Genomic DNA, 24233 nt, shown 5'->3' with positions numbered 1-24233 from the left:
CAAAAAATATGTCTTTGTGAACTTACGGGAGTTACTGTTCTCATTGTTGTGTTTAAAGAAGCAAGCGTCTTTCCGTTACACAGCCTTCTTCAGAACTGAGTTGCTGCTGATTTGTACTGGGACAGCCATATCGGCTGCCAAATGTTGCCACGCATCCTTTGTGGCTGGTAAAGAGCTGCTGCCGTGAGCTACCCGAGGCCCCCCACAGCTTGGCCTGTCCTGAGGAGCTCCACACCTGCACCTGCCCGTAACCTGACAATTCAGAGTTGATCCCCAGGAAGAGCAGGGGCATTGGAACCTTTGACTGCGTACTCTTGCATCTGAATTGACTGCGAGTGCTTGGGTCATGCCTGCGTTTAATCATTCTGAATGTCCCCTGAGTTTCTGACTGAGTAAATCGTTACTGTGTATCGGTGTTTGTGTTCTGCCATCTGTCCTGTCAGATGGCTCTAGCCCCCCTGCATTGCTTATCGGGTATGGAACCAACATTCAGAGGTGTTTTTCCTTCTGAGTAAGCCCAGAATTCCATCATACTGTAAATGTTTCTTGAGCCCCACTGCCCCACTGCCTTTTTATCTCCTAGTTTCTCTCAGGATTTTGACCTAAATTCTGTGTTCTCTTGTTCCTTTCAGTTCGCTTTGCACCTTATAGGCCTCCAGATATCTCCCTGAAACCGCTCCTCTTTGAAGTACCCAGCATCACTACAGAGTCGGTGTTTGTTGGCCGGGATTGGGTTTTCCACGAAATAGATGCTCAACTGCAGAGTTCAGACGCCAGCGTGAACCAAGGAGTAGTGATTGTGGGAAACATTGGGTTTGGCAAAACCGCCATCATCTCTAGACTGGTGGCCCTCAGCTGCCATGGTACGCGGATGAGACAGATCGCCTCAGACAGCCCACATGCCTCCCCTAAACGTATGTATTCCTGTTCAAAGGACTCCCTGCTTCGTTGACTCAGAGAGGTTTTCTGGCACAGTCATAGTAGGTCCCATGTCCTTTTCTGATCTGCAAAACCTGACTTGCATGTGAGGACCATTAATTCAGAGTTGAGAGAAAGAATATGACATCTGACTCACATATCCCGCAGTCACCTATGTATGCTTTGGAACTCCTGCTGGCTATGGGGCTGACCTGGCTGTGGGTGACTGTGGCGATGGCCTTTGAGCCGCTGCATCCATTGCTGTTGGGTCCCGCCCAGTTGTGCCCAGCTCTTGTTACCTGCCAGCACAGTCTGTTTGCAGCCTTCGCTTCCTTGCCATTGACGTCAGCATCGCACGCTTGGGCTTCATCACGTCTTGAAGGTCTCTCCTGCCACCATAGGAGGTGCTGGGCTCTCGTATGTCCTCAGGCTTCTTTCCTCACAAGCAGCCACAGCTTAATGATCACGACTTCATTGGTTTATTTTTAAAACATGCATATGATACTTGATATGTGCTAGACACTCTATGAGTACTTTGCAAATATTAGTTTCATCCGATTGTGTTTTCAGCTCAGCGAGGTTGTCTTCCTGTCACAGGTAAGTACTCAGAGGCCCAGAGAGGTTGAGTAAGTTCTCCCAGGCCTGTGGCCAGTATGTGGTGAGCAGGAGCAGTCTGGCTTCAGAGGCTGTTTCTTGCTCATTGTGTTATGCAGCCTCTCCTTATTGGTACAACTCAAGTAAGGAAAATAAACAGAAATGTATCCATGTTCTTTCTGTACATACTGCACGCTATGTGTAGAGAACTAGTCTACCTGCTTTTTGTTAGTTATAAAAAAGCAAACGAGACTATCGCTCTGCTAGTCCAAATCAGTAATCTAGTTCACCACAGACATCAGCAGCAGCCACTAGAAATGATTTGTCTGAGATCAGAGTAGTTACAGGGTCTAGCACATTGCTAGAGACCTAACCAGACATCTTGGCTCGTTATGGACTCTAGCTAGCAGTCTTGTGTCATTAGGAGGCAGATTATCCTTGGTAAACTTACAGCTGTCTACATGTGGAAGAAGAACTAGTAACTAGAGAGAAAACTAGTTGATCAAAATTCCCCCTTTACACTAGGGTATGGTAAAAATGGGTATGGACAAATTATTTTCATTTTTTTTACTTTTTTCTTTTTTTTTTTTTTTTTGAGTTGGAGTCTCATTCTATCACCCAGGTCTCCCAGGCTGGAGTACAGTGGCACGCTCCCGGCCACCACAAACTCGACCTGCTGGGCTTAGGTGACCTCCTTCCACCTCAGCCTTCCAAGTAGCTGGAACTACAGGCACGCACCACCACCCCCAACTAGTTTTTTGATTTATTGTAGAGATGAAGTCTCAGCAAATTTCCCAGGATGGTCTCAACCCCCTGGGGTCAAGCAATCCTCTCACCTCAGCCTCCCCAAATACTAGGATTATAGGCGTGAGCCACCATGCCAGGCCTAGACAAATTATTTTCTTGGGAGGAATATCAGGCATAGTTTCTAAATGAAGCTCTTATGAGGTAGGTTGGCATAGTCTGTGGGGTTCAAGAGCCCGGTGTTTGTGCCCCAAAACTCAATTGGGGCACAAAATGGGGTACATTTTGTGAACGTGAGAATTCTACTTTAATTCTTTAGACCTCAGTTTTCTCATCTGTAAATTGAATAAATGTCCCTAGTTGATCTTTAAGAATGTTTTCTGTGCTAAAATTTGGTTCTGAAAACACGTTCCTAGTTGGAAGTAACTTTATACACCTATTGCGTTATTTTCCTTTGAGTGCTTAACCATCATACCAAACCACTTCTTATCCGAGTAGGCCAGGAGGTTGGCTATTTGAGTGTGTCAGAAAGAAAACCAGAGAATTAGCGGTGTCTCTGGCTCCTCTGTGTATCGCTGTTGCAGATAACAGAGTGGTAGAATCATGCATGGCAGAAGGTGAGTCCCAAGGGCAAGAGAGCTGCTTTCCCAGAAAGCAAAGGTACCTGGGATCCACCCGAGCCTGGAAAAGCAGGAGTTAATGGAAAGCAGCCAGGCTCCCCACAGCAGAGGATCTGTAAAGGCAGTTCATTAGGCTGTTCTCTAGCATCTTTGCCTTTTAATCCTGGAAATCTCCAAAAACACTGGAATACTCCCCGTTCATGAGATAAGTGTCCGTTGTTGAGACTGGAGAGTTGGCCTGATAGTTATTTTTCAGAACTTAAAAAGGAGCTGGGGAGCTGCAGTATATAGTTACGTCTGTATCAGAATCGCCCCAGTCAGCATTGCCGTACAGAAAGTCATTTGTGGTGAGCTGCTGGTGGGCAAACCATGTCCTGCCTCCACCATCGTAGCAAACCTGTGGTCCTTAAAGAAGGGTCAGACTGCTGCGTTTTGCTGGCATAAGTCTAACTTACTATATGAGCTGGCACCGAATATGTTACTGGCAGCATCAGAATTCTTTAATTAATAAATAAGAACGATGTCTGAATAGAGAGAGTCGGTTTATTTTTGACAGAGTATAACTTATATTAAGCTGGGATCAGTTTATTGGACTCTCACTGGCTTTCTTTATCCTTGGTCAGTGATAGCAATGGTACAGTTATAATGAAAATTAATGGAAAATTATTGGAGCTCCCAGCGTCTGCCCCCACACAGTCTGTTATCCTTTCTCCTTCCCCTGCCCACTCTGCTGCTGTGTGTGGAAGATGGGAGCAGCGAGTCCTGCAGTGCCGCCTTGCTGGGCTCTCCTGCCCCCACGGGCACTTAGCCCCCAGCCACCCCCTCCTTGTTTTTTCCCTAGGAAGCTACAAAAGAGCTGTCAGCAGGCACCAGCCTGTCAACCTGCTTTCCGCCTCCTCTCCCAAGCCCCACTCCCCCATCAGTCTCCACGATTATCCACCCTCCGAACACACACACAAAGGACAAAAATATTTTGTGAAAATAGATGTGTTGTATGATTCAGACATTATGGCTTAACGATAGGTATACTCAGTACAGTAGTTAGGGAAGCCGAAAACAAAACTACTTTCCTCTCACTAAAAGTTTCAGTGTAGTTATTATTTGAATTTGACATTTGCCAACAACTGCCAAGCCCCCAAACAGCGTTAAGTAACCTTCCCCTCCCTGCTCTGGTCATTTCAGAAGTCTCTTTTGACAATTTGCTGTGTACACTGACTGCTGCCTACCTGTTAACTTTTATTTCTTCTGTTCTCTGAATTCCAAACAGAAAGTAGGGCATTCAGACAAAAAGGAGAGCATCTCCAAAAGGGAGTAGCTAGAAGACATAGAGTATTTGGACAGTAAATACCCACAAAATCAAATACCAAATAAAGGGGAGTGGGAGGAGAGAGTGAATGAATAGTACAGTGACACACAATCACAGAACTTGACCTCAACTCAAAACATCACACAACTCTTTAGGCTTTTTTCACTGCCAACTTCCACACCCTCCCCTTGTAATTATCCAGAACTCTATCCATTGACCAAGAAAGTTATTGCACCAGTGGATAAAAGAAGTCTGAATTCTTTCCCACTGAGAGGGAGTTAAGTGAGCACTACCTCCCCTATCCCTTCTTCTTTCCTGTAGCCAGTGGTCATCAAATAACCACTTCAGATATTTACTTTTGTGGGATTTTTTTTGAGTGGGTGTCTCTCTGTTGCCCAGGCTGAAGTGCAGTGGCACGCTGACAGCCACCACAGCTTTGACCTGCTAGAAGAATCCTGCTAGGATTCTTCTGCCTCAGCCTTCCAAGTAACTGAAACTACAGGCACACACTGCCACACCCAGCTTACTTTTTTTTTTAAATTTATTGTAGAGACGAGTTCTCACCAAGTTACCCAGGCTGTTCTCGAACCCTTGAGCTCAGGCAATCCTCTCTCTTCGGCCTCTCAAAGTGCTGGGATCACAAGCTTAAGCCACCTCACCCGGCTGTATTTGTTTTTCATGTGTGATCTTCTTCATAAACATAGTCTATAATTTCTAGTAGTAAGTGAGAATACGTTTTCTAAATAACAGGAACAAATGAAATCTTTAAAATATTTTAAGCAGTTTTATTAGGCTATGATGTGCCTGTCATATGATGCACCCATTTAAGTGTTCAATCCAGTATTTTTAGTGTAATTCACGAGGTTGTACAGCCATCACTGTAATCTAATTTTAGACCATTTTCGTCCCCCCAAAAGAAACACCTGCCTGTTAGCAGTCAGTCCTCACATTTCCGCTAGCCCTCTACTGCTAACCCGGGGTAGCACTAATTCATTTTATGTCTCTATGGATTTCCCTATTCTGGGCCTTTCACGTAAACAGAATCATGCAATATGTGGTCTTTTTTTTTTTCAATGACTTCTTTGACTTAGCATAGTATTTTCAAGGGCCATCCATGTGATAGCATGTGTCAGTATCTTGTTCTTTTTTATTGTTTGAGTAATAGTCCATTTTATGGATCTAGTACATTTTCCCTCCTCGTCAGTTGGTGGACATTTAAGTTTCCGCTTTTTTGGCTGTTATGAATCACACTTCTGTGAGCATTTGTGTACAAGTTTGTGCATGGACATGTGTTTTCGTTTCTCTTGAGTACATACCTGGGAATGGGATTGCTGGGTCATAGGACTAGTAGAAGTTACCCGACGTTCCTGTCGTTCAGAGTTTTGTGATGACCTGATGCAAACATCTCATCTTTTTAACTCAGATGCGGATGCCAACAGAGAGCTGCCACTCACACAGCCACCTTCAGCCCACTCCTCCATCACCAGTGGAAGCTGCCCAGGAACTCCAGAAATGCGTAGGCGGCAGGAGGAGGCCATGCGAAGACTCGCCGCACAGGTGCAGTAGGGTTGCTGCGCCGAGGACGGGGTCATTCCACTTTAGTGTTTGGGAGCAAAGTAGGATGACCCTCAGCACAGTGAACAAAGTACAGAAAGGGTACAGGGCAAACATGGAGAAACTTACGGTGGGATCCCAGCCATAGAGCTGGAAAGACCTTGGAAACCCAGTCCTTTAGTGACTACTTAGCAGAGGTCGAGACTCAAGACGTTACCTAGTTTACCTAGTTTGTGCCGCATAACTGTGCAAGGAATCAGCACTTTTAATGTTATTCTCAGCTCAAAACTTTCCTGAAATTTCTGTTTTTGTGAAAGTGGCATAAGAAAGTCAAATGGTGCTCCATACCAGCAGTTGTTCCTCTGCCCAACACCCCACCCCCCGCACCTCCCGCCCAGAGCTCTGAGGGAAGCTTCTCTGAGTTTCCCCTCCCTGTTTCCAGACAATGCTCGTATATTGCTAAAGCTTTTTATTAGTTTGCATGTTATCTTTTGCTGCTTCTTATGGATGCTGAGACTTAACAGCTCTTTTACCTTCCTTTCTCCTGTCACCGTCCCAATACAGTTATGTCATGATTTTTGGCAGAATCCATATTAGAGTATTTTCTGTATTGATACTGTGCAAACTTAGTGCGCTCTGCAGCCAAGAATAACGTTTCCTTCTTGAACAATTTTGTTTTTCTTAGGGTTTATGAAATGCCTCATTTAAAATTTGCTTATTTTTCTTTAAACCTTTGACTAAGTCATTCTATAGCCCTTAATGAAGTTTTGTAAATTGTCTCTGATACGGTTTTCCATACTGATCAATTACATTTTCTGCCCTGGAGACGTCTATCTCAAAAGCCTCTGTCAAGCTCCATCTGGACTTGGGATCCTCTCAAGGCTTACCACCTAGTTGTTTTCCTGGGAGTTCCTGTCATGTCTGTGTTGAATTATGTGCCATCTTTTTTTTTATTTTACTCTTCATTTTGATGATGCATACCCTTCGGTGGCTTCCTAAGAAAGGATGCCTACGGCATAAGTGTTTTCACACTGAACGTTTCTAAAAGCATCTTCATTCTCTGCTCATACTTTTTTTCTTTCTTGAGACTGTGTCACCCAAGCGGGACCACAGTGGCACAAGTCATAGCTCACTACAGCCTTGACATCCTGGGCTCAAGCAGTCATCCTGCCTCAGCCTCCTGAGTAGCTCGGACTATAGGCTTTTGTTTATCTAACTCAGTGATAGATATTATGGACCAGATAATTCTGGGGATGGGAGGTATGGAGTGAATGTTGTCCTGTGTATTGTAGAATGTTTAGAGGTATTCTTGACCTCTACTTCCTGGAGCACTCCCTCGACGCCCAATTATGACAACTATGTCTCCAGATATGGCCACCCCAGTTGAAAACCCCTGCCATGCCTTATCTGCCTCCATTCCCCACTTACACTCTTGTCACACTGAAACTGATTTCAATTCCTTGAAAGTACGAAGCCATGTCTTGCCTTAGGGCCTTTGCACATACTGTTTTCCATTGTCTGGAAAACGACCACACCCTGGTTGGTTCCTTGTCCTCCTTATATCTCAGCTTAAATATTGCTTTTGCTAGGAAGCCCTCTCTGGCTCTCCTAAATTACCTTAAGGTGCCCCAACTGTGTAGCATCCTATATTTCCTCTCTCATAGTATTTATCCCACCAGTATTATTACTTGTTTAACTGTCTCTTTCCTGATAAACTGTGAAGGGCCGACGGGTCTCATATTTATATCACTCGTTACTGTATCTCCACAACTTAGCCTAGTGCCTGGCACACGTGGAAGTTCAGTTACTATTTGTGAATGTCAGTATTTTCCATTAGGAAATCTCGAGGAACTCAGTTGGGTGCTTACACATGGTCATGGTCCCCAGCCAATTTATAAGGTCAAGTCAGAATCAGCTTCATATGCCTCCAGCATGAATCTTGGTGGAGAGTCTGGAATTCTACCGGTCCTCTGAGATGGGGTTTCATAAACTGTAGGTTGAATTCACTTAGACTGTTTACGTTATGCCAGATTTGCTTCTCTAGAAATTCCAGATGAGCTAAGTAAGTTAGTCACTTTTCTTTAACATTTTTATTTAGCCTTGCCCTTAACCCCCTTTGGCTAGGTAATCAGTAATTTATAATTGAATAGTAGCAATCTGTGGAATCTAGCTATTTAGATCTAAAATTATAACAAAGGTAAATATCACCCTGAGCTCTGCTACAGCTGATTAAACAGCAGGGTTCTGACTACAAGACATTGAGGCGCACTATAAAGCCCCTATAATCCAAACAGCAGGCCTCACTGCATAAATAGGCTGATAGACTAGTGGCGCAGAGTAGAAAGTTCACGATCAGACCCAAATGCCTGTGGACACAGGACGCTGGCTGAAGCTGGACTTGTAATTATATGGTGCTGGGCCACATAGATAAACGATGCCATACCTCACACCATGTGGAAGAATAAGCTCCATGCAGATTAGGGATTTAAATATCAAAAAATGAAGCCATACAAATATCAGGAGAAAGCATGGTGAGGAAAAGGCTTTCTCACCAAGAACTAAATATAAAGGAGCAGAAGAAAAGATCGACAACTACGTAAGACTTTTTTTTAATGTTGCATGACAAAAAACTTCACCATGAATAGTCAAAAGACAACTGACAGAGAAAATATTCAAAAAAGATCTTGAAAGAACAGGAAAAATAGGCAAATGGGATGGCATCAAGATGTCAAGCTTCTGCACAGCAAAGGGAACATGTACACAGTGAATGGAAAATCAACAGAGCTGGAGGAAATATTTGCAAACCATACATCTGATAAGAGGTTAATATCCAAATATACAAGGAACTCAAACAACTTAACAGCAATAAAACAACCCACATAAAAATTGGGCATAGGACATGAACAGACATTTCTCAAAAGAAGACATACAGACAGCAGGCACATGAGAAAAATGTTCAGCATAACTAGTCATTGGACAAATGCAGATTAAAACCTCAGTGAGATATGAGGGAGACCCAAAAAAACAGGAACTTATATATAAAAATTGTGCTTATTCTTACACGTTTAAACCTCAGTCACCTTCAAAATACTCTCCATTTGATGCAGTATCGTCAAGACGCTTTTTCCACTACTCACAACCATCTTGGAACTCGTCTGTCCATTGTGATGCCTTTACGGGTTTCTGCCGTTCTTTGTTTCACCTCTTCTACATTGGCAAAATGTTTCCCTGTGAGGACTCTTTTCATCCAGAGCAGCAAAAATAAAGTCGCTCGGGGCGAGGTCGGGTGAACAGGGCGGATGGGGCCTGAGGGCCATGCCGCTTTTGGTCAAAAACTGCTGAACACTCAGCACAGTCTGGGCAGGCACCTTGTTATTGTGGAAGAAACAGTCACCTGTTTGCCACCACTCAGGAGGTTTCTTCGACAAACCATGATGCAACCCTCTCAAAACTTCCAGACAAAAACTTGGATAGGCCATTTGATTCCGAGGAACAAATTTCAAGTGTACTGCGAGGGGCCCTCCCTCCAAAAGATAACTCCAGGGTTTTCTTGCATCTCCCCTCGTATCACTTCATATCAGTAAGAACAGCTTTTACCAAAAGGATGGAAGATAACAAGTGTTCGCGAGGGTGTGGAGAAACTTACATTCTGGCGGGAATGTAAATTAGTGCAGCCATTATGGAAAACAACATGTAGGTTTCATAGAAAGCGAAAAATAGAACAACCATGTGATTCAGTAATTCCACTTCTTATATCCATAGGAACTAAGATCAGTATATCAAAGGGTTATCTTCTCTCCCATGTTCATTACAGCGTTGTTCACAGTAGCCAGACTATGGGATCAACCTAAGTGTCCAGCAGCAGATGAATGGATTTTTTAAATGTGGCATATGTACACAATGAGATACTCTTCAGCCCTTAAAAAGAAGGAAATCCTATCATTGTAACAACTGGGTAAAACTAGAGGACATTATGCTAAGTGAAACAGGCAAGACACAGAAAGACAAATACTGCATGGTCTCACTTACATATGAAATCTAAAACCATTAAACTTTTATGGAATAGAGAAGAGATGGTGGTACAGAGGCAGGTGAGGGAGGGGATGGGCAGTTGTTGATCAAGGAGCATCAGGTCTTAGACCGGCAGGAGTAAGCTTTGAGATCTGTTCCACAACACGTGACACCAGTAGTAATAGTAAGACATCATGCATTTCAAAATAACTAAGTACATTCTAAAGATTCCACCATGAAAATGATAGGTCAGCAAGGCAACAGCTATGTTGATTAGCTTGATTGAATCTTTTCCCAGTATGTACATATTTGGAAACATCACACTGTACGTGTAAATGTATACAACTATGATTTATTTATCAAACATAATCATAAGTTAAAAACCTACCACTGACAAGTTCTAGCATCGTAAGAATACCCATCTTCCCTACACACACACACACACACACACACACACACACACACACCATGTGTGATTGGATTTTCCTCATATATTGCAACCCAAAATACTTTACAGAACATATCAAATGCAGAAGCAGATGTGGGAGTCTATTGCAAAAATGTTAAACAATGCTACTTTTCTTTTTGAAATGTTTGCTTTGAGAAAGAACTTTTCTTTTTTTCTTTTTTGTGAGAAAGCAGAATTTATTGAGAGGACAGAAAAGCTTCCAGAACAGAAAGGGGCCACCAGAGAGGGTTACCCTGAAAAAGCTATTTTCATAAAAATACATTCTTAGATGTTAATGTGCCATAGGTTTATTGTTATTTTTCAAGGAATCAATAAAAATGATTTTTAAAACATTTGTAACATGTACCACAGATAAAGGGTTCATATCGCTTATATTTAAAGAACTCTTAAAAATTGAGGAAAGCCAGGTGCAGTGGCTCACACCTGTAATCCCAGCACTTTGGGAGGCAGAGGCAAGAAGGTTGGCTGAGCCTAGGAGTTCGAGACCAGCCTGGGCAACATAGCAGAGATAGCCTGGTCTCTACAATAAATAAATAAATTGGCTGGGTGTGATGGTGTGCACCTGTAGTCCCAGCTACTTAGAAGGCTAAGGCAAAAGGATCGCCTGAGACCAGCACGTCGAGGCTATGGTAGCCGTGATTTTGCTACTGCACACCAGCCTGGGTGACAGTGAGATGCCACCTCAAAAAAAAAATGTTTTTTTGAGGGGGAAAAAGGAAAAAAAACATGAAAAAATGGGCAAAAAGATATGAACAGAAAATGCACACACACGAAAAGATTTAAATGGCCCTGAAACATTTGATGACATGTTCAAACTCACTTATAACTAGAGAAATGCAAATAAAAATACTCTTTATTTGAGTCAGAGTCTCACTCTGTCACCCAGGCTGGATCACAGCTGTCACAACCTCAGCCTGCTGGGTTCAGGCAATCCTTGCACCTCAGCCTTGCAAGGAGCTGGGACTGCAGGCGTGTGCTACCATGCTCAACTAATTTTTTGATTTATTATGGATATAGGGTCTTTCTGTGTTGCCAAGGCTGGCCTCAAACTCCTGGACTCAGTCCTCTCACCTCGGCCTCCCAAAGTTCTGAGATTACAGACATGAGCCACTGTATCCAACTTAAACATTCCTGCAGACTAGGAGACTAAAGAGAAATAGCTAAATACAATATGGGGTCCTGGATAGAATCCTGGAATAAGAGAAAGCATGGTGGGAAAACTGTAAAATTTGAATAATGTCTTTAAATAAAAGTGTTATCAATGTGAATTTTGCTATGGTTATGTTAATAATAAGGGAAGCTGGCCAGGTGCAGTGTCTCATGCTTATAATCCCAGTACTTTGGGAGGCTGAGGTGAGAGAATTGCCTGAGCTCACGGGTTCGAGACCAGCCTGGGCAACTTGGTGAGAACACTTCTCTACAATAAATCAAAAAATTAGCCAGGTGTGGTGGCGCATGCCTGTAGTTCCAGCTACTTGGAAGGATTGCCTGAACCCAGCAGGTCGAGGCTATGGTGGCCGTGAGCATGCCACTGCTCTCCAGTCTGGGTGACAATGAGACTCCAACTCAAAAAAAAATTTTTTTTTTAAATAAGCAAAGCTGAGTGAGGGATACAGGGAAATTCTGTATACTACTTTTGCAACATTTCCAAAGTCTAAAATTAGTTCAAAGTAAAAATAAATAAATAAAAATCCTGTTACCAAAAAAAAAAAGATAGGGCTCCAAGCTCAAAAATGAGACAGAACCCAAGACTGGGAGCTCTTCCTGGCTTCCAGTTCCAGTGTGAGGGTTAATCAGAATTAAGGGGCAAGAGAAAAGGAAGAGGAAGTTGTTATATACTGTGAGCTACCAGGTCCCTACAAATATTAAACATCAAACTTGAACCTGAAGGGTGTGGTGATCAATCAGGAAGTCACTCTTGAAGAGGAAGAAGACATGACATTCACAAAACGCATGATGCCAGGAGGCCTGATGTTGCAGCTGGCCCAAAAGAGGGACCTTGCAACGTGTGTAAGTGATACTAGCTAGAGCCAGTGAAGACGGCAGTTAGACTTTAGGGCCAGATGCATTTCAGATGCTAGGCGCTGCCCTTTCTTCATGTGGGATTGGTTCAGTCCTGTCACAGACTGTTCCTTTAAAGTATGAAGTGGTCGGTGGAGAGTGTGGGCCTCTGACCACAGGCCTGATAGAGCTGCTGCCACCCGGTCCCTTTGACAAAATGTAGAACTCGTGTTATCACTTCTTGGCCATAGCATCAAATCCAGAGAGTTTGTGCACAAGCTACACTGGCCTCTGGTCTCTTACTGCCCTGTAGAGCCCCCAGGCCTGCCCTTTTCTTTCTTCTCTCACAGGAGTAACCTACAGTTTCCTTGCTCTCTTCTTCCAAAGAATTAATGTAACTCTGGTCACATCAGGTTTACTTTAGACAAAATTGTTTTAATAAAAAGTTCAGGGAAACTTGAGATGAAAAAAATGGATAATGTGAGAAAGACATGGCTAAAAGTGAAATTTGGGGGAGTTCTTTTGAGACTGGCTTTACCTGCCAACTTCATGGGATGGACTCATCCTGAGCCATTTCCAAGAAGCCATGGCGATCGTGGTGGCATGTAGGTGGACAGGATGACTTACTCAGCGTGTATGGCGTGACCTTGCCTCTGTCACTGAGCTCTGGTTTTGTGGGAGACTGAAGGAAAAAACCCTACATTTCCAGGCTGATTTTCTATTTTTATGCATAGGAAAAGTTGCTGATAATATTAATAGGAAATTTGGGGAAAGTACTAAATGTTTTGACAGATTGTATGTGCTTACATGAGAGGGACCCAAAAAAATCCAGAATTATGTTTTGGCGAGTGAGTCTCTTGTAGTACATTTGGAATTTATTCCTCCAGATCAGACAAAGTTTTATCTGCAAGTTTCAAGAAGGTTGCATCATGATTTGTGGAGGAAATGTCCCAAGTTGTTGCAGAGAGGTGACTGGTTCTTCCACCATGACAACAAGCTGCCCACACCACACTGGGTGTCCAACAGTTTTTGACCAAGAACAGCATGACGCCCATTCCCCACCCTCCCTATTTACCTGCTCTTACCCCAAGTGACTTTTTTTGTTTCACTAGATGAAAAAAATCCTCAAAGGGAAACTTTTTGCCAGTGTAGAAGAAGTGAAGCAAAAAACAGAAGCATCAAAAGTCATCAAAATTGGCGAGTTCACAAATGGTTTTGAGCAGTGGAAAAGGTGTCTTGATGGGCATATTGCATCCAGTAGAGAATACTTGGAAGGTTACTGAAGTTTAAACATGTAAGGAAAAACACACAATTTTTTATAAATAAATTCCAGTTTTTTGGGAGGTTCCCCCTTGTACACGCTACCTAGCTACTTTAAACTGTCTAGTAGATAACCTCTTCTGAGCCACAGTGCAAATCTAATGAAGATAAGTGAATTTACTACCTGAATTCTGCAAAAGCATCAAGATTTTATGTTTGGAAGGACAAAGAAAATTTAAAATTACAAGAAAGAGGTGTATAGCCTAGGCTTTGACTTTTGTTAGCTGCAACATCATTCATACAAGAGCACAGATGATTTTTAATAAAGTTGGTAAATGAACTTTTTTCTAAATTTCACAATTTTTATCTTTAAAATGATATTCTGTTACATTAGGCAAATGGTACAGTTGATTTGCTCAGCTATACGTAGCCTCGATATGTGGAATCAATTGAAGTAAAATATGACCAAAGTTTATTTGATTCAGAGGTGTTTTTTATCAAGTGGAGATTTGTAGACGTAACCACTGACATTCACTGTTCATTGAGAGACAGATCAATTACTGGTGAGCTTTTCTTTGGGTTCCTTATGTTGTGTTTAAGGTGGATAATGAAGCATTAATTGAGCTATCAAAAGAGTGGCGATTTTTAAAATATAACCTCTGATTTCCATTTTCTGTGTTATGCTCAGACTTCATTGCTTCTCACAAGAAGTTCCTATCTTCAGTTTTATACATGTAGTAACATCTCCTGTGTTGTTTGGTTGCTTTATCTTTAATGAGAAGGTTTCAGCTATTTTATTAAAAATTGACATTTCTAGCATGTGTTAAGAGAGCTAGAATGACCATACTGGTAGATGCGGAGTCTTTTCAAAGCAGAGCTCATCAGTGGATGACTGTTCTCTAGGAGATGACTGGGGAGCTGGAATTCCAGTGTTATATCCATGAATGCCCCCAGGACAAATTCCTGTTGCCTATAAGCACAAAGCTGGTTGGTGAAAAAGACAGAGTACAGGTCCTTGAGGATGAAGGTGATGGTGATGATGGCGACATCACCTGGTGTTACTGTGACTTGCGATGTGCAGGGCACCGTGCCAAGGGTTTTCTCTGCATTCAAGCTGAAACTTCCCTGCCAGTTCTGTATTTTCTAAACAATTCTATCACTTTTCTGGGTAATAATGAGCCAGAAGAATGGTCTAGGTTAAAAACACGCTCTGTACTTGCCCCTAAGGAAGGGAAAACAGCCAGAAGATAACAGGTGAGCCCTGTGCAAATTATAACCCCCCCAAAAAAAAGCAGCTTGAAGACTCCAGGTTCTAGCCAGACAGCCTAGACCCTAGATGATATCAAAACTCATAATTTTTCCAAGTAGACAAAGGACATGAATAGACACTCCTTAAAAGGAGACACCCAAGCAGCCAGCAAACAAATGAAAAAATGTTCAACATCACTGATCATCAGAGAAATGCAAAATAAAACCATAATGAGATAGTACCTCACATCAGTCAGAATGGCTATTAGTAGAAAATCAAAGAACAGCAGATACCAGTGCAGTTGAGGAGAAAAGGGAATGCTTACCCACTGTCGGCAGGATTATAAACTAGGTCACCCTCTATGGAAAACAGTATGGAGGTTTCTCAAAAAACTAAAAAGTGAATTACCATTTGACCCAGCAATCCCACTCCTAGGGATCTACCCAAAGGAAGAAAAAATCAATGTGTAAAAAGATACCAATGCTCATATGTTTGTTGCAGCACTATTCACAGTAGCAAAATCATGGACCACCCTCAATGCCCTCCAGCAGTTGACTGGATAAAGAAAATGTGGTATGTGTGCGCGTTGGAATATGCACATCCATCAAAAAGAGTGAAATCCTGACCTTTGTACCAAAATGGACGGAGCTAGAGATCATCGTCCTAAGTGCAAACCAGCAGCAGGTTTTTTCCACATGTTCTCACTCAGTCACCAGCACTCAACAGGCCCAAGGATGGAAATAGGAGACCCTGGGAACACCAGTGAGGGGAGAGGTAGGAATGGGGCGAGGACTCAGAAGCTACCCACAGGGCACAGCATTCGCCGTCTGGGAGGGAGCCCCTGAGACCTCATCCTTCCACCACTCAGTGCGTCCCTGTAATAAGCATGCCTGTGTAGCACCTGAGTCTTAAAGTTTTGCAGAAAAGAAATCAGAGATTTAAAAATCCCTTCAATATCATGAATAAAATAAAGTCATTCTCTAAGGAGCAAAAATTGAGAGAATCTGTTGCCAGTAGACCTTCATTTAAAGTAGAGCTAAAGGAAGCCCTTTGGTCAGAAGGAACTTGGGTTGGCGGGGCAGCGATGCCAGGAAAAGTGGAGAAACATAAAAGCAGATACGTGTGTAAACATCAGTGATATGTACTGTATAGAACAGTAAGGTTGATGTTTCAAGGCAAAAAAGACTCATAAATTTTCTAAGTTATTTGACCGTCAGACCTGCATTTAGACCAGGCTCAGTGGCTCACACCCAAAATCCCAGTGGTGGAAGGATTGCTTGAGCCCAGGAGTTCAAGATCAGCCTGGTCAACATAGCAAGACCCTCATCTTTACAAAAAATAAAAAATTAGGTGTGTGTGGTGACGCGAACCTGTAGGAGACTGAGATGGGGGATAGCTTGAGCCCAGGAGGTTAAGGCTTCAGTGAGCTATGATTGTGCCACTGCACCCCAGCGTAGTAACAGAGTGAGGACCTGTCTCAAAAAAAAAAAAAAAATCTACATCTAACAAAAATCTCACCCTTTTCTTCCTTTTATCTAATTCCAATACTCTAAGGCTGCTCAGAAAACATTTAATCCTAATTGTTAAATATGAATTATTTTTTTATGAGGCTTAGTTTATAATACAACTGTAATCAAAGCAGTGATGTAAGAATATGTGTTTGTTGAGACTAACATGATTTTTCTCTAATCATTTTATTCCTAATGCTTTGTTACAAGATTAGATTCTCTGCTGTACTTCTCCATGCTGAATAAATGTTAGTGATATTAATGTAAATCTTCATTTTCAGAATGATTTCTATTTCTCATAATCCAGAGGGAAAACTTTTATTTATAAATTTTAATTCTGGGTTACAATATCCTGTGTATACATTAGAAATAGTTTATCAAGCTGGGTGCTGTGGCTCACGCCTATCGTTCCAGCACTTTGGGAGGCGGAGGCGAGAGGATTGCCTGCGTCCAGGGATTCGAGACTAGCCTGGGCAACTTGGCATCTCTACAATAAATTTTAAAAACTAACCAGGCATAGTGGTGTATGCCTGTCATCCAGCTCCTTGGAAGGCTGAGGTGGAAGGATCGCCTGAGCCCAGCAGGTTGAGGCTGCAGTGGCGGTGAACATGCCACTGCACTCCGGCCTAGGCAGCAGAGGGAGACTGACTCAAAGAAGAGAAAGAAAGAAAAGAAAGTGTATCAGATGTCGGATCCTACCACAAGTCAGGCAGTCTCTAGGTCTGTGGCTCTCGTGTTCACATGCAGAGGCTGGGATGGAGAGCGGGACAGTATCGCGGCGTGGCCCTGCGCAGCCTCTGCCTCTGCCCCACTGAGCCCTCTGGTTTGTCCTCTGTCTTCCGCAGGTGGTGGCGTATCATTACTGCCAGGCAGACAACGCCTACACCTGCCTGGTGCCCGAGCTCGTCCACAACGTCGCAGCCCTGCTCTGCCGCTCTCCACAGCTGGCAGCCTACCGGGAGCAGCTTCTCCGGCAGCCACACCTACAGAGCATGCTGAGCCTTCGCTCCTGTGTGCAGGACCCCCTGGCCTCCTTCCGGAGGGGCGTGCTGGAGCCCCTAGAGAGTCTCCACAGAGGTACAGATGAGGCCTGGTGTGGGCGAAGGGCGGTAGGCTGGGGCCCTGCTGTGGAAGTGGTTGTTTTCGTCAGGTGGCCAACACTAGAGGTTGCACGCTGATGTCCCCGCGCACGCAGTCAACAGAGGAAAGGCTGCGCTTGGAAAAACCCTGCAGTGACTGCTGCTCAAAGTCCTCCTTCTCGTTTCCAAATATAGTGTGTTTTTTCGTGCCAGAGACAGTGCGGTTTTCGGTCCTTGTCGTGAAGGTCAAATAAGTCAGTAACTGTGGTTCCAGCTCAGTGTTGTGGAGTTTCTGTGGCTAGGCATCTCCCCAGTCTTCATGTCCTATTTCCTGCTACCCCATCAGTTCAGGTAAAGTAGCATAGCATCCATGGTTGCACAGCCCGTATGTACACTAGAAATCATTTAAAAAGCATAAGGGTGTCTCAGGAAAGCTGTGATTTTTAAAAAGTGAAGAAAATTAAATGAAATTCATCCCCATTCATGTTCTTGCCTTCCCTCCCTTTTTCCTCTGCAATTCTAGTGTCAGCTATGGTCCAAAGGCAGCCATTTCCTTAAAGATAGTAGATGCCTTCATTTCTAGAGGGACATTAAAGGACCAATTCATCAGGAAAGTCAAATAATCATAAGTGCGCATGTGCCTAGTATCAGACACTCAAAATATGTGAATCGGAAACTGGTAAAAATAAAGGGGCAAATAGGCAAATACCCAGTCATAGTTAGAGATTTTTAACTCCTCTCTCTTGAGTAACTATTAGAGTAGACAAAAAGTGAGGATACAGAAGATGTGAACAGTTCTATCAATGAACTTGATCTAATTGACATTTATAGAACACTATCCAATAGTTGCAGAATATACATTCTTTTCAGGTGCATGTGGACCATATTTAAGGGACTTAAAACAAATCTCCAAACTTCAAAAAATTAATCTTACAGAAAATGTTCTCTAATACGATGGAATTAAATTAGAAATCAATAACAAGAAAACCCCCACATATTTATAAACAAACAACATACTTGCTACTTGGAAGGCTGAGGCGGAAGGATTGCCAGAGCCCAGCAGGTCAAGGCTGCGGTGACCGGGAGCAGCCACTGCACTCCAGTCTGGGCGACAGAGTGAGACTCCAACTCAAAAAAAAACAAAAACATACTAATAACCAATGGGTCAGAGAAGAAATCACAAAGAGAATTATTAAATATTTCCAACTAAATATTATAAAATCAGTTGTCTTAATAAACTAGAAAAATACAGAAATAAACCCAGATTAAGCAGAAAGAAGGAAATAGTAAAGCAAGAGCAGAAGTTAATGAAATAGAAAATTGATGGTGAAAATGGATAAACCCCAGCAAGACTGACCAAGAAAATGAGAGAAAAACACAAATTAACTACATTAGGAATGAAGAGATATCACTGCAGTTTCCATAGCCATTAAAAGAAAAGTAAGACTTCACTACAATAAATCAAAAAATTAGATGGGTGTGTTCCAGCTACTTTGAAGGTTGAGGTGGAAGGATCGCTGGAGCCCAGCAGGTCAAGACTGCAGTGGCTGTGAGCGTGCCCCTGCACTCCCACCTGGGCATCAGAGTGAGACTCTGACTCAAGAAAATAAAAAATAAAAGAAACAAAAGTAAAAGTAAAGGATCCTTATAAACTTTATAACAGTACATTTAATACCTTAGCTAAAGTGGTCATGTTCTTTAACAAAACACCACCTTCCAACAGTGATTCAAGAAGAAATAGAAACTCTAAACAGCACTAATCTCTTCAATTTGATTGTAGCCTAAAAGGAAAACTATCTTCCCAGCAAGAAAATCCTGGCTTCACTGATTAATTGGTTTAATTGTTTCTAGCATTTAAGGCAGAAATAATGTCAAATGTGTTACACAATTGTGTTCAGAAAATGGAAGAGAATAGAACATTCTCCAATTTGTTTTATTAGGTAAGCATAATGCTGACACCAAAATGTGTTAAGGATCTTCCAAGAAAAGAAAATTATAGGCTGAGCACAGTGACTTACACTGTAATTTCAACACGTTGAGAGGCTGAGGTAGAGGATCACTTGAGGCCAGGAGTTGGAGGCCAGCCTGAGCAACATAGCAAGACCCCATCTACAAAAAATTTAAAAATTAGCTGGGTGTGGTGGCACAAGCCTGTAGTCTCAGCTACTCAGGAGGCTGAGGTGGAAGGATTGCTTGAGCCCAGGAGTTTGAGGCTTCATTGAGTCATGATCGTGCCACTGTACTCCAAGCAGGGCAACAGAGCAAGACCCTTTCTCCTGTAATAGTAAAATCCTGAAAAAAGCAATAGCAAATTGATTAGTCCTACTTGGTAAAGAATGAAGTGCGAGTTTAACAGTTGAAAGTTAATCAGTATAATATATTAACAGAATAAAGGAGAATATCCATATAATTATTTCAATAAATGCAGAAAAGCGTTTGACAAAATTCAACACAAATTAATGATAAAAACTGCAAATTTAGACGGTTTGGCTGAAGGGAATTTTTTTTAAACTATACAAACTAGGAATAGAAGGAAGTTAAGTCCGATAAACATATTGTCATGGTGAAATGTTAAATACTTTCCCCCGAGATCAAGAGCAAGACAGAATGTGCTCTCACTCTCACTACTTATAGCCATCATTCCACTGGTGGTCCAAGCTAGTACAGTAAGAAAATATGCAAGCAAGCAAATAGTATAAAGGTCGGAAAGGAAGAAGCAAAACTGTCTTTATGTGCAGACAGCATAATTGTTTACCTAGAAAGCTATAAAGAATGTACCCCAAAAAAGACCCACTAGTTTTAAAACATGGCTACAGAATCTGACATTATTAAGTGGGGATCTGTGTCTCTTCCCCCATCTCTGGGCAGGTTTGTGATTGCTTAAACAAATAGAGCCCTGCAAAGTGACACTGTGCACATATGAAGGTAGGTCCAAAATGACCTTGCAATTTCCATCTTGTTCACTGAAACATCTGCTTCTGAGGCATGTGTTGCCACGTGAGAAGCCTACCCCAAGTTCACCATGCGGTGAAGCAACACCAGCTACAAGGAGAGTCCAGTTGACGGTCCCGTCTCCAAATCACGATTCAACTTCCATCCCTAGCTCCAGGCATTCGAGTAACCACCTCGCTGTTTGATAAAGGAATAGATAACTGGAATAAATAGTATTTTCAGTGGCATCAAAAAATAAATAATACTTGTAATAAATAAATTCAACAAAAGATGTGTGAAACCTTCACAGTGAAAGAAAACATTGTAGAGTGAAATTAAAGAGCTTGGTAAATGAAAGAAGCATGCCATATATGTGGACTGGGAGATGTCAGTTTTTCCTCATACTGGTCTGTAGGTTCAACGTAGTCCCAATCAAAATCCTAGCAGAATTTTTCTTTAAAAATTGACGGCTTTCAGAAATTCAAAGGACCAAAAATAGCTAAAACAATCTTGAAAAAGAAGAAAGGTGAAAGATTCAGGCCTTACAGTATTACTGATTACTGCCCTAAGCGTGACAGACAGTGATGTGCTAGTCCATGTTTAACAACCAGCTCAGGGATGGGGGCCGAACTGATGCATAAAATCTTAGCAGTCTGCTCTCATGAGCCAGCTTGAGTCAGCTCTTGTACTCCACAGACAGGGCAGTATCTGTGCAGGGATAGAAAATAGATCACTGGAGCTGAACGGAGAGTCCAGAAACAACCCACACTTATGCAATCAGTTTGTTCAAAGATGTCGGGTTAGGGAGAGAAGATTTTTGTCATCATGTGGTCCTGGAGCAACTGGATAAGTGTGGGGACTACCTGGATCTCAACCCTTACCTCGCATTGTACGCAAAAATCCATCTGAGATGGATCACACATCTGAACAATAGAAAAAAGACAGGGTGAAAGGGCTTGGGGAACCTTTCTGTGGCTTGTCAGCCTGAGCAACGACTCCTAAGTGCCAGGCCACACCTGAAATTTCGAATTAGCCCAGGACCAAATAAGAAAACAGAGCAATGTGGATGTAGATATGATGTAATTTTACCTGTGTATGTATCGAAAGATTCGATCATGTCTCTCTTACTTTTCTAATATTAAAATTCTTTTTAATCCTATAAAATAATAGTAACAGTGGATGGTGATTATAGCTTAAATGTTCTTACATGGCAAAATATGAAGTAGGAATCCTTTGTGAGTCCCCGATTAATTTTTATTTTTATTTATTTATTTATTTATTTATTTAGAGTTGGGATCTCCATCGCCCAGACTGGAGTACAGTGGCACACTCACAGCCACCCCAGTGTCGACCTGCTGGACTCTGGTGATCCATCCACCTTAATCTTTCAAGTAGCTAGAAATACAGATGCGCACTACCACACCCAGCTATTTTTTTGTTGTTGTTAATTGCAGAGACAAAGTCTCGCCAAGTTACCCAGACTGATCTCAAACCCACAGGATCAGGCAATCCACTCGCCTCGGCCTCCCAAAGTGCTGGGACTATAGGTTGGGCCACCGAGCCCAGCCTTCCTGATTCGTTTTTAAATTTTTATTTGTAAAATTCTATGAAAAGGCCGGATGCAGTGGCTCATACCTATAATCCCAGTACTTTGGGAGGCCGAGGTGAGAGGATTGCCTAAGCTCACAGGTTCAAGACCAGCCTGGACAACTTGGTGAGACCTCATCTCTACAATAAATCAAAAAATAAGCCAGGCATAATAGCGTACACCTGTAGTTCCAGCTACTTGGAAAACTGAGGCAGAAGGATCACCTGAGCCCAGCAGGTTGAGGCTGCGGTAGCCATGATTGTGCCACTGTACTCCAGTCTGGGTGACAGAGTAAGACTCCAACTCAAAAAAAAAAAATAGTTCTATAAGAGCTCGTGATTTTGATACCACTTCCACAAAAGTTCGAAAATGAACATGCTGAAGCATTCTTATCAGGCTGGCTGCATTTGGAAGGCAGTGTCTAAAGATCATTAAAACCTCACCCCTTAAACTTGTAGTTGAGAAACCATATTCCCATCTACGGCCATACCACCCTGAACACACCTGATCTCGTCTGATCTCCAAAGCTAAACAGGGTCGGGCCAGTTAGTTCTTGGAAAGGAGAACCCTATTTCTTAGCAAAAGAAAAGAAATTATTTTAGGAGCAGTCCTCATTGTTTTACAATATTAGTTGCATTAGGAAATTCTTTGCATTTATTGTTCTGAATCCTCAAGATTGGATATCCTTAGATAAATACGCTGTTCTTCCTAAATAATGAAATGTTTGTTGGCACTTCGTATAACCAAAAATAATAGGTGACCTGTAAGTACCTCAAAGGAGGTGACTCCTGGGGGAAAAAAATACCAGGATTTCGAAGAATATAGTTATTTTGATTGGGAGGTAAATATTTCTTTTTAAAAATAAGAATTGGTATGTTATCTGCTTTACTCACTAGATGAATAATATAATCTAAGAATTTATGCAAATGCTTTATTAGCAAATGAATTATTGATTCATAAAAAATGTCTAGATCATCATTCAGTGCACACCTTGGCTTTTCTGCTTGAGAACGTGTTTGAAATGTTTTCCCAAGACAGTCGCAACAGATGCATCATCGTCAGCCCTTTTCTCTACTTGAAGGTCATGACTTTCTTGTGAAGGAAGCTGTGTTAAGCTAAGTTTAAGACGTGTAACTGAAGTGTGGGGACTGTGGTGTGCCCTGAGTTTTTAACCACCCGCCTGAGGGAGGACAGCTGCGAGTGTCCGGGGTGTAAATCTCCCCACTGCCCATCTCAAGCCCCTGACTGTTGAGCAGCCAGCCTGAGGATACTGCCGTGAGCCCTCCGGAACCAGGGCAGGGTGGCTCCAGCACCCACTGAGTGGGACGGGCGACTGTGCCCAGCCAAGCGGAGTGCCACTGAAAGCTCCTCTGTGGAAATCAGAGACACAGTGACGCTTAAGGGAGCCAGAGACCTCGGAATCAGGAACATGACGGCCCGTTGTTTGGGTGAATTCTAGTTCGTTTCAAGCACCTCTTGCCTCCTTAGTACCTTGGACCCCCTCAGGGAGTTCTGTGCTTTCCCAGTGCAGCGTCACCTGATGCCATTCACTCGCTCTTGCCATTAACAGAGCTAGGGTCCAGTCATTTCTCGCCCTTAAACGCTGCCAGATGAAAGTCATAGCTAAACTTTTCATTATCTGAGAACTGACCTACAGCATTTAGGATAGAGATTACATTTCTTTATATGAAGCTTATGCTTTGGGAGAAAAGCATAAAACCGTATTATGTTCATCGTTGCAAAAAAATCTGTGTGTTTTTCAAATGTAAAACCAAAATAGCTTGTGCAGTTTCTACTGGTCTTGACAAGTAAGGTGAAAAAAGCCAGTCTTTGCAGAAGTCCACAGACACAGACGTGTTCTTCTGCCTCGGCTTCCTCCTCCTCCTCCTCCTCCTCCTCCTCCTCCTACTCCTCCTCCTCTATTAAAACCTGTTTTTCACTTCAGAATCCAACAACTTGCTGCTCTCTTTGCTCTGCATTCCTCCCTGCAACCCGTCAGGTCCTACTAACTAGTAGCATTTACTTACTACTCACAGTCCACTTATACTGAAACGTTCTCTCAGTCTAGGGATTTTTAAATCTCTGGATGTTCGATGTTGTTCAAGCATTTAGTTAGTGTAGACGCCCAGAGTCTTGCCAAGCCCTTTTATTTTGCCTAACCCTAAAGGAAGCTGATTTTGTCAGTCTGGGAGCATGTAGAGTCCAGAGGGCAACTAGACACCAATGTGGCCAATGTTGGTCTTTCCCACTTGACCCCTCTCCCCTGGGAAGATCGCAGAAGGGACCGGTCTCACTGAGGTTCCTTTAGGAGGAGTCTAGGAAGCGGCCGGAGTCTTTGGGTCTAGCTTGCCTGCTTCAGCTCTGTCAGCGAGGATTCCTTTCTCTGTCCTTCCGTCCGTCC

General features: G+C 42.7%; 1 protein-coding gene across 1 annotated transcript in view; it reads left to right on the top strand.

Moving 5' to 3' along the window:
* The window catches only part of TANC2 (tetratricopeptide repeat, ankyrin repeat and coiled-coil containing 2), a 343337-nt gene that overhangs the window by 250001 nt on the left and 69103 nt on the right, over positions 1-24233 (top strand). The window contains exons 9-11 of the mRNA XM_021709161.1: positions 633-914; positions 5606-5739; positions 17080-17311. Coding sequence (XP_021564836.1) covers positions 633-914; positions 5606-5739; positions 17080-17311 — 648 coding nt within the window. The remainder of the gene's footprint in view (positions 1-632; positions 915-5605; positions 5740-17079; positions 17312-24233) is intronic.

Source organism: Carlito syrichta, unplaced genomic scaffold (genome assembly GCF_000164805.1).
Source record: "Carlito syrichta isolate Samal-C Ts95f unplaced genomic scaffold, Tarsius_syrichta-2.0.1 Scaffold169039, whole genome shotgun sequence".
In the NCBI taxonomy this organism is placed as follows: Eukaryota; Metazoa; Chordata; class Mammalia; order Primates; family Tarsiidae; genus Carlito; species Carlito syrichta.
Note: the sequence above shows the minus strand (reverse complement) of the source record. Positions and strands in the feature narration are given on the sequence as shown.